At 37.8% G+C, this 11,792-nt stretch overlaps 1 protein-coding gene across 1 annotated transcript; it reads left to right on the forward strand.

The window, feature by feature from the left end:
* Positions 1 to 3,889: 3,889 nt before the first annotated feature.
* LOC109237127 (uncharacterized mitochondrial protein AtMg00810-like) lies at positions 3,890 to 4,273 on the forward strand. The gene has a single exon (XM_019403390.1). The coding sequence runs from the start codon at positions 3,890 to 3,892 to the stop codon at positions 4,271 to 4,273; it is 384 nt and encodes a 127-aa protein (XP_019258935.1).
* The last annotated feature ends 7,519 nt before the right edge of the window (positions 4,274 to 11,792 follow it).

Genomic DNA, 11,792 nt, shown 5'->3' on the forward strand with positions numbered 1-11,792 from the left:
CTCGAAACTGAGCCCAGAAGTGTAAAGAACAGGAAACAGAATCATGCCAAGTCCAGTTTCGACAAGGCTACCTCATTTGGGCCGTCATCAGGCCCAATTGCTCTCAGCAAGAGGGCCTTCAATGCTAAGGCCCTATTTGAAGCTCAACCCTTTCGAATACACATATTGCATAAATTCTGGAGATTAAAATGCTGAATAATCATGTTATGGGCTTTGATTTATTGACAGGCCATTAATAATACAACATTATCTTGAACCACCTTAAACTACTAATTAATCACATTAAAAATCAGTTGTGTAACCTCTTCAACCACAACTGAAATTCTAAGATACAATCTGAATATTACTTGGCAATTAAATAACTGAATTTTCTTTTAAACATGGATGAACTTGGACATCAAAATCCAAGTGATATACCATGACCAGTATAACACCCCATACTCTTTAACAAATAAACAAGAAACAAGCTAATAACAACATCAATCACCCTGAACTCTTGAACAACACCTGAAAAGCTAAACTATTTTGAGCATTCAAACATGACAGCCCTAACCAAATCATAGACTAGCATAGTATATCCAAGACTTAAACGAAAGCTAAAAAAAGAATTACAAAAAAACAGTGGAACGACTTGAAAGGAACATGTAAGAGAAATTGAAACTCAAAATTTGAACATGAACTTTATATCATCAAGGTCTATTCTTCCAAAAACGCATGCTTACATTCCATTTTGTCACTCAAGGTTAAAGGAGGTATCTGATTATAGAGCAAAAAACAAAGTAAGGGAGCTGAAATCGACAGAAAACAGCAAGCAGAAATAAAATCAGGAGCAGAGACACAGCAGTATCACACCTCCAAGCTTAAACCATCTTTCGACCTTGAAAACCAGAAATCCCAAAGAGAATTTGTTCTAACTTTGATCAAAATCAGAAAAATAGATCAGCTACTAATGGAACAGTAGAGGTGAACTTTAGAGGTGTTTTTTAGGATCTGAATCTCTAACTCAAAATGAAAGAAAAGGATCCTTATATAGGCACTTCTAGGGCAGCCCTAACCTGATTTCCTAATTCACCTTTCTACCCCTTTAAACTTAGTTATTTCGCCTCCTGGACCCTGAAAAACAGCTGAGTTGTCTTTAATTCGTGGTATACAAGCCTTATCTTATCCTCTAAAAGCTTCTCCCCTAACAGAAAATATTCCTTTAGGCCTAAAAATATCCAAAATAACCCCTGATACCCTTGTATTTACCTCCTAAACTAAACCAACATGGGCCATCTGACCCCCAGACTTAAGCCCAAACGAGTGGGTTTCTACTGCCCTAGCCTGGCACACACAGAAACCCAATAGGCAACCCAAACATGGTAATTACATGAAAAACAAAATTCAAAGACATGATTACTAAGGCTATGACCTATAAACTAACTGGTTAATCAACCCACAGAAATGAAAAAAAATCTAACTAACAGTAATCAAACAAACAAAAATAAACACTGCTTTTCCTTTAATCTTCTTAGAATGAACGAAACAATAAAGCAAAGAGGACGAGAACTATACCCACTGAGAAAACAAAGAATGAATCCGATGTGGATCTCTGATTGGACTTCGAGATAGCTCGAAAATGACCCCAAACGATTGTTCTTGTCAAGAAGAATCTATTTAGGGTGAGCTTTGAACCACACGAACGATGAAATTCGGAAGACCCTGAACATGCAATACCAGTTTTGCTTTTTTGATTCTCAAACTTGAAATTGGAAGGGTTCAATGGGGATTTAGGGAAAACCTTTTATGAATTTGAAAAGAGGAGGGCAAGGTGATTGTATGGTGGAAATTTGGGTGGGTTTGGAGACCGATCGCCGCCGTGAGACAATTTCCGATGGGCGGCGGCTAGGGTTTATGTTGTTTGAGGTGGAGAGGAATTAAGGGCGGCTAGGGTTAGCTGAAGAGAGACGGGGGAGGGGGGACTGGGGGGATCTCTAGGGTTTGGGGAGGTGTTAGGACATATATATGGGGTGGGGTGTTGAGTTCTCAGCCGTTAGATCAAGGGTGATCAACGGTTGGGATTGATGGACGCCAAACAATGTCGTTTCGTTAAGTAGGAAGGGCTGGACCGGGTGTGGAATTGGGCTAGGCGATTTTTTTTTTTGTTGAGAAAAGGGGTTTGGGCTCGATAGATTCAGAGGCCCAAATCGAGTTTAAAAACCAAATAACCCCTTCTTTATTATATGGACTCAATTTCCTTTAATTTAAAATACTAATTACTAATAAACTTAATTAAACCTAAATTAAATCCTAAACAAAATCTAGCAACGTAAAATTGACTAAAATAATTAGTTGATTTAGAACTAATGAAAGAAGGGTACTAATTTATAAAACTAAAGCTAACATGTGGAGTAATTTATATTTTTTGATTTTTGTTTATTGATGCAATTAATTAATAATTTAACTTAAAAATGTCAATATCAACCTAAGAATGCAATGCATGAAACTTGAATATATATTTTTCGGGTATTTTCTATGCTTTTAATATATGCAAAATGCAACTAAAATGCAAACAATTAAGCAAATATTCCTAAAAATTCTATAAAAATTAAAATAAACTACAAAAATATATTTTGTGATTTTGTAGGAGTATTTTGGTCGGACAAAAATCACGTGCTCACAGTAATTCACTTTTAGATTTACCGTGTACACAAAAGAGAGAAGAGAGACAGAAAAATATTGGAGAGGCAGTGTGTCCGAGAGGTTGTGTCATTGTTCGTTGTTGGGTAGCAAGTGAAAACCAACCCTGTCAACGTTGGTGGTGATAGCTGAAAACCACAAAGGTTGTACTCAATTCAATTTACAAAGAGCTCTAAAAGACAACACTCTTGCAACCCAAGAGGACTGGATTAGGATACCACATTGGTTCAGAACCAGTATAAAAACTTATGGCATCATTTACTTTATCGCTCTCATATTATATTCTGTTCCTTTACTGTTTATTGTGATTAACACATGTTTAAATCGAAAGGACTAACAGTTTTGTGCAGGTTGTCTCCGCATAAGACGACTAGATCTGAAGAGTAGTCGGCTAGAAATTTAAAAATGCTACAATTGACCCCCTTTTGTACTTTCAAAAGCCAATATCATGATTGCAATATGCAAAAAGAGGATTGAAAAGAGCATTGAATGAAAGTTTTATTTTTATTAAAGAGAACAAATATTATAAGAACTCAATGTGGTACCACGAGAGGAGACACCGATATAGAAATTTGAATGCTTATTGAAAACTTCGATTACTATACATCAAAGTTACAAGAGATGACTTAAATGAAACTACTATAATAAAATAGTAGTTTCTATTTTAATGAAGAGTATGTTACTTAGAAGAAAGATAAAAATACAAGAAAAAGAAAAAGCTTGATCGTACTTATCCATTTCTATTTCCTGCATTGCTTACAAATTGTGCAATTCCTTACTAATTCGCAAGGTTTATCTATTAAATAACAATTACTCTAATGTTCCAATATGTACATCTGTCATGCTTTATTTTTTTGATTTTGTTGAGAATATAATCAGCTTCTGTGCCGATTGTTTTGATTATTATAGCCCTGTTCCCCTATTTATTGCCTCCTCTATTCAATTGTGGTTATGTGACAGTGGTTGGTGTGGTTTCAGATGGGTTTCGAAGTGAATTGGGACACTCAGTCCCAAGGTTGGAAGCTTAAGTCGAAAGAGTTGATCGGAGTTTGACTTTTGTGTAGATAACTCCAGGATGGAGTTTTGATGGTACCGATAGCTTCGTAAGGTGATTTTGGACTCAGGGGTATGTCCGGATATTGTCTGGGAGGTCACTAGGTCGTTTTGGCTTGAATTGGCGAAAATTAAAATTGAAGGTTTGGGAGATTTGATGACATTCGTGGTTGTGTACATAGATGATGTTATCATCAAAGGAACTCATTTGGAAGAAATCAATAGTTTGAAGAAGTTCCTACACGAAACCTTTAGAATAAAGGATCTGGGGAAACTATGCTATTTTCATGGATTGGAGATCCTCTACAAAGGGGATACAGTTTTGATCACACAGAAAAAGTTCACTACAGATCTTCTGAAAGAGTTTGATTGTTTGGGATACTCTGTTGTGGCCTCACCTCTTGATTCATCAGCAAAACTAAAAGCAAATGAAAGCACATTGCTCCCAGATCCTAGCTATTATAGGAAATTGATTGGGAAGTTGAACTTTCTTGTAGGAATCGGGCCTGACATAGCTTATACTGTTCAACACTTGAGCTAATATATGCAAAATCCCAGGGATAGTCATTTAAAAGCCGGTGTCCATGTGCTGAGATACTTAAAGGATACTCATGTCTGGGCATCTTTTTATCCAACAGTAAAGACTACATAACAAGAGCTTTTGGTGATTCTGATTGGGTTGCTTGCCCCTGAAACTAGAAAGTCTGTTAGCGATTATATAGTGCTACTCAGTGATAGTTCTATCAGTTGAAAATCAAAGAAATAGTCTACTATATTCTTATCTTCAGCAGAAGCAAAGTATAGAGCAATCAGAAAAATAGTTGGAGAATTGGTATGGCTTGCAAGACTTCTCGAGGAGCTCACAGTACCTCTTTCCATGCCCATACTGGTCTTTTGCGACAGCCAGACAGCACTTCACATTGCAAAGAATCCAGTTTTTCATGAGCGGGCCAAGCATATAGAAGTGGAATGTCACTTTATGAGAGACAAACTTCAAGATGGTCTGATTTCACTAAATTACATTCCCACTCATGAACAGCTCGCAGACATCTTTGCTAAGTCCTTACCAGGGAACAAACACTCTCTTGTACTCAGTAAGTTAGCTATGAATTCCTCACCTCCAACTTGAGGGGGGTGTTGAGAATATAATCTGCTCATACTTAATTTAAATATCTAGTCATCTTACATGTATTGTATTTTTCTGTATAGGTTAGTTTTGCAATGAGTTAGGCTATACGTGTAATAAGGCTGTTAGGTTGTTTGGATACAATTAGTTAGTGGAAGTTAAAGCTGGTGCCAGATGTATACATGTATAAAGGGGGATACCAAAAATTTTACAATTAAGAAAGTTTCATTTATGCTTCATTCAACTTCTCGAAGTTTCTCAGTGTGGATGTTTACAATTTCCTCCATCGGAGCTCATTCTTAGCTCGATTACTCCACTGATTTTTAATATTTTGGAGATTTGTTCCAAAAAAAATAATATCATCTTCTTTGTTTAAAAATTATATAACCTCGTGCTTATGTTACATCTCGCATTTTCGTATGTTAAAGTTTCGTCTTCAGTTAATCGACGTAGACTCGGGGATGGGATTATCTTGAGGTTATACGCATTTATGCTATTTATAATAGGCGATAAGTAAAATGCCGTGAAGGTTAAAGGGTAAACGAATCAAATAAAATGAGTTTCGTTGAAGATTGTCGATTTGGTATAAAATACTATCCGAGCTATAGTACCTGGTATTTATGGACTAGTGTCATACAAGGTATTACATGACCATGATAGTAAGGTGTATAAGGTATGTTAAAAGTGAATAGTATTTTAAGTAAGTTGAGGTAATTCTTAATTATGTGGGTAATTGATTAATTATTGGATAATTGGAGATTACCTAGTTAATTAAGGAATTGTTGGGTAATTAATTAAAGAATTGGGATAAGACTTAACCCCTCCTCAATGTGGCAGCGCCCCCCTTTCCTATTTTATGACTCTTAAAAGAGATTTAAAGGTGGCACACTTGAAAAGGTTATGTGACACCAAGCTTGAAATACGGTGCCCACCTAAAGGATAAAGGTAACATTCCTAAGTTCAAAATCAATTGCTAAGGAAAGAGTTTCAGTAAATATTTCTTTGCATAGCAACGTTACATCTCTTAAGAAAGAGTTTCATCAAAGATGATTTTGCAATAAGCAACGTTATTGCTTCGACCATTTCATATGAAGACTACTAATATTATAGCAACGTGGGGATTGCGATTCTAAGGGAGTACGGTGCAATCTTTGCCAAGAATATCATACGGATTTTTTCTTACTCCAGGTACGTTAAGGTTAAGCCCTATTTTGGCATGATCTCGTAACTACATGTGTTTGATAACGAGGCATAAAGAGAAGTTCATACTCCCGAATTTATATACATTATCCTAGTCTCTTAAGTTATAGTATTCTCCCTTATCGGGACTTTATATTCAATTGAGTATTGTCTTCTTCCAGTAAGAGAGAAGAGGTTATATATACATACAGTATTACAGTATTTTCACCACCATCAAGCTATAATCGGTGGGCAGACCCTTATTGGGCAACCTCAGATCAGATGGTAAGTTATATACCGAGCCTACTGTGGCCGAGCGCCTATGAGCGAGCCCAGCATGGCCGAGATACAGAGCCTAGTATGGCCGAGCGCCTATGAGCGGGCCTACTACGGCGGACCAGTTACACGTTCCGAGCCGTATAGGGCCGGACATCTATTTTATTTACTATATTGAGAGAGTTGAGTCAGTATCAGCAGGTAAGTATATCTCCAGATCATCTTTGACTCCTAGTTACTTTCAATTATTATATTATCAGTTCAGTTTCAGCTTTCGGTTATTTTATTTCCTTGCATACTCGGTACATTATTTCGTACTGACATCCCTCTTTCTGGGGACGCTGCATTTCATGCGTGCAGGTTCAGACAGACAGACGGGTAGACCTCCTCAGTAGGTGTTGCCCGTGTTCAGCTTTATCGGTAAGCTCCACAACCTTTGGAGTAGTCGGGTCTAGAGTTTTGTGTACATCTTGTGTATATATGTATATAGGTTATGGGTAGGTCGGGGCAGTGTTCCGATCACAGTAGAGGCTTGTAGACCCTTGTCAGTTAGTGCAGTATATTGGGCTTATAGGCCTTGTATGTATATTTTGTTGATTTGTCAATTGTAGTAGTTATGATGGCCTTGTCGGCCCAGCTTTATATTGATGTTTAGTCAGCATTAGCTTCCGTTTAGTTTTATATTTTGCTTCGCAAATTGTCTTGCAATGTGGCCCATGGCCAAAGTATGACATTATATGTTCAGAGTCCCTTAGTCGCAAGTTGGTACGCAATAATAGGTGAGGCACCGGGTACCGGCCTCGCCCCCAGGTTCGGGGCATGACAACTTAGTCAAACATCACCACATAAATTAGGACATATTGAATTTTTTCTTTTTTCCGATGACAATGGTATTCAAACAAGTTCGTACAAACTCTATTTATTCCATCAGATATATACACTTTCCATACATTTTCTATTGGCTATTCTGTCTAAAAACATTTGAGAAAAATGGAAAAAGTTACCATACTTAAATATTTATACTGGGTCACATTTGTACGGGCACGCTGCGCTTTCCTGGGATATTTTGGAAGGACAATGTAAGGCAAAGTAACTAACTTTCTTGTGATCACTTTTCGCTAATCGACAGCCCCCTTATATATGGTAGACTAGACTGTTAGTGTTATATGAAAAGGCCAACATCATGATCATAATATGCAAAGAGAGAATTGAATGAAAGTTTTATTTGTATTAAAGAGAACAAAGATTACAAGAAGTCAATGTGGTACCGCGAGAGGAGACACCGATATAGAAATTTGAATGCTTATTTAAAACTTCGACTACTATACACCAAAGTTACAAGAGATGACTTAAATAAGCTAGAAAATTATGATGCAAATAACGAAGTAAAGCTAATTTATTATACATGAAAAATGACCAAAAATTCTACAAAAGAAAAGTTTGTCGAGTGGACTGCACTGGGAGGGGACGCGTCCGTGTTTTCAGCTTTAGATGGTGCACGCTCCGCGAGGGTGCTAGTTACTGGGTATCTGCTTGTAGTCGTTGGCTGCAAAGGAGCGATTCCTGCTTGTCATGCCCCGAACAATGCCTGGGCATAACATGATACTTTGTGCCTAAGCCTAACTATATATGATCGAGCGAACCAACTGGGTGGCTGGATCAACATGTGGTATCACTGTAAGTTGAATATAAACATTCAACATGTTGATCTACTAAAGAGTCTGACTGACATATCATAAATATGGAAAGTACTGAAAAGTCTGCAAGTATAAACGAGTAGCCCATTCAACATGTTGATCTACTAAAGAGTCTAACTGACATATCATAAATATGGAAAGTACTGAAAAGTCTGCAAGTATAAACGAGTAGCCGACAAGGCTAACACATAAAAGCCTGCTAATATCTGACTGACTAGGGAGTAGTCTACCAAGCCTCTAAAGGAAAATGAAATGCTAATTGTTTACCGAGACAAGGTCCCCGGTATACCTTATTAACTGAAATACTATAATGACTGAAAAAGGGAGGGATAATGCCCCGAAAGATTGGAGCTCATCAATAGCTGATACGAGATGTCCTAGCAAGCAGAATCGTCAACCTGCAAATCGTTACCTGCATCGCAAGATGCAGGCCTCGGGAAAAAAGGGACGTCAGTACATTTGAATTGCACTGGTACGTAAAACAACTGAAGGAAAGAACTGTAAATACTGAAAGTGAAACTGATAATTGAACTAAACATAGGAAGTAAGGTTATGAATACTCCCTCTTCTTAATGATGAACCAACTGTTTATCTGAATAAATAGACTGCAGCCTCAGGCCCAATATATATAAATGTGCACAAACTGCGGCCTCGGACCCAAGTATACGTATACATAACTGCGGCCTCAGGGCCAAAAATGCATAAAGCATAAACTGTAGCCTCAGGCCCAAATACAGGTGTTCAACACTCAGGAATTTAGAATCAGGTACTGAGAATCATACTGCAATACTTGATACTGAAATACTAAACCATACTGAGTTACATGATACTGGAATACTGAATAGGACTAGACTGAGGTGTGTATTCATAATAAGTTGACTTGTCATAACTGAATCTCATAGAATATTGAATGATTATGAAACTATACCATCTAGAGATAGAAGTTCTATGACTATTCGTGGAACTAAGGCATAATCACTTTATGAGGAAACTAGTAATAGTCATAATGAATAGGACATAGGGAGAATCATAGGCATTCCCAAAACGTAAAGAGTTAGTCTCACATACCTTAAATTTCTGCTCTTGAGCGTAATACAACATAATCTATTTCAATACAAGTCAAAGAGATTTCATATTAGCAATAATACTCATATTTTGGTCACTTCGGCATTTTCTCAAACACTTGGTGAGAATAAAGCTTCATAGTCCTTATTAATGTTGTTTCTACACCCAATAACCCATTCTCTTGCCCCTAGATAAATTCTATTGTCTCAAATGGTTATAATCAACATCATACTTCATCACCCATAAAGGTAAACAACACCCTTAACCAATAATCAACAATCAACAACCCAAACCTATAACCATTCATGATTTTTTATCAAACCCATCAACTCATATTTCATGAACTAGAGTCTATAACCATTAATCCAATGCTAGAATCAATTAGAGGGTGAAGACATTACCTTTTTGAAGTTCAATCCCCTTGAATTCGAGTTCTAGGGTTCCTTCTCTCAACAATGATGTCCCAATCTAATATCTGATGAAATGGAGGGTTTACCCATGTCAATAAGAGGTTGAGAAATTGAAATTAACTTAGAATCACCATTAGAACTTACCTTGGATGGTGGATGGACCTTTAAGGAGTTAGGTTCTTGAGAGCTTCCTTTTCTAGAGCAAGTTTTTGTGTTTTGGGGGTGTGGGGGACGAAGTAGGGCTTTAAAATGACCCCCCAGGTGCCCCCCCCCCCCTCGCCCACCTGAAGGCCTGACCGCGCACCTAACCGCGCAAAATGGCAGTAGCACTTCGACAAGTGCGCGGCCGCACACGTGACACTTCGGGCGCGCACCTGGGTGCGCATATTGCGCACTGATCTATAAAATGCACACAACTTTTTGCGAAGAGATCTATTCGGGCTCCACAATATATAGTTGGAAAGATATTTCAAAGGACTACAACTTTAGCGTTTTGAGTTTTCCCAAATTCCTTACGCATTTTCACTAAATCCTTCTGCAAGACAGATCTTTTGTAAATTTAGTTGATTTTATCAAATCTTATACACCTCACTCTTAGTCTTGATTCTAAAATAACTATTTCTACCCATACTCATACCAATAGAACATCACATGTCCAAAATATAACATTATTACTCATTTAACACATACATACCTAAGCTGAATTTACGGGGTGTTACACTGCAGAAGGGAGATGTTTAAATTACCTTCTGATGGGTGCGGGCTATCGATAGGACGACATGGCCACGTACTATCACGACCCGAAGTCTAACTAGCCGTGATGACACCTAACCCAACCCGCTAAGTAAGCCAGTTAACAACAAACTAGTTCAAGTCATTTTTATTAAGAGAAAAAATGTTAATATAACTGAACTATTATACAAAGAATTCCCAAGGACTGGTAGTACAAATCATGAGCTTCTAAGATTTAGAGTTTATAAAGCTAGTTTGGAATAAATACATCATCTATCTGAATGTACATAAACAGATTTTCATAAGTCTAGGGCTACCATGAACAAGAGGTAGTTGTAACGGGAACACAGGTACGTCTTCAATGCTAGCTTCCGTCATACATAGCAACATCAGCATCCAAAATCTACATGCAAGGTGCAGAAGTGTAGTATGAGTACAACCGATCACATGTACTCAATAAGTAACAAACTTAACCTTAGGTTGAAAGTAGTGACGAGCTGAGACAAAGGTCGGAGGTCGAAATCAATAACCAGTAATAGTTCATAACAATCTAATGAAAATAACACAAGTAATAACTCTACGATAAAAATGCTCATCTCGTTCACAATTCCGGAAAAATACTCATTTGCTTTTCAAGTATTACAATAAAACTCAAATCTTTTGCCGAAATCACCAAAAATATGAGTAAGTCTGAAAACTGTAATTTTTCTTTCCAAAACTTTTCCATAGGTAAATGTTTCATTATCAAATGGAATGAGGTCAATACATCTCTATGCCTACATATCAATGTGTATGAGAAGTCATGAAAGACGTGATACCGTACAACATGAGGAAAATGCGTCTCTATGCATGTATGTCAAGTGCGCATGTCGAATGCGATACAACATAGTGAACAACCATATGCATACTCTTAGAGTATCAATCCACTCATTCCTCCCAGTCACTCAGTCCTCCCAATCACTCAGTCATCACGGTCACTTAGTCCTCACAGTCACTCAGCACTCGCTCTCGGCACTCGCACTCGCACTCAGTAGGTACCTGCGCTTATTGTGGGTGTGCAAACTCCGGAGAGACTCCTTCAGCCTAAGCGCTATAATAAGCCAATCATGTCATGAATCAATAATAATTGTCGAAGTGTGCAGCCCGACCCCAGTAATATCCTCACAGTCAGGCCCTCGGCCTCACTCAGTCATCAATCTCTCCAGTCTTTCTGGCTCACAATGCCATGAAATATCAGCCCAACAATAATAATGTGATGTATCGATAAATGGTAACAGAGATTGAGATATGAAATGTAGATGAATGCGTATGACTGAATATGTAATTTCAATATACACAGATAACTCAATAGCAGAAATGACCCCAGTGGGTCCCAATAGGATAAGCATATAGCCTAGAATGGTTTCTAACATGGATCACAACCCAACTACTCTAGCACGTACAGATTTTATGGATACAATTAAGATTATGTGACACAGTACCACAGAAATAGTCGAGTCACAATTCACATGGTGCACGCTCACACACCCGTCACCTAGCATGTGCGTCACCTCAACACCAAACACATATCACATA

The sequence above is a fragment of the Nicotiana attenuata genome, unplaced genomic scaffold, assembly GCF_001879085.1.
Source record: "Nicotiana attenuata strain UT unplaced genomic scaffold, NIATTr2, whole genome shotgun sequence".
Lineage (NCBI taxonomy): Eukaryota > Viridiplantae > Streptophyta > Magnoliopsida > Solanales > Solanaceae > Nicotiana > Nicotiana attenuata.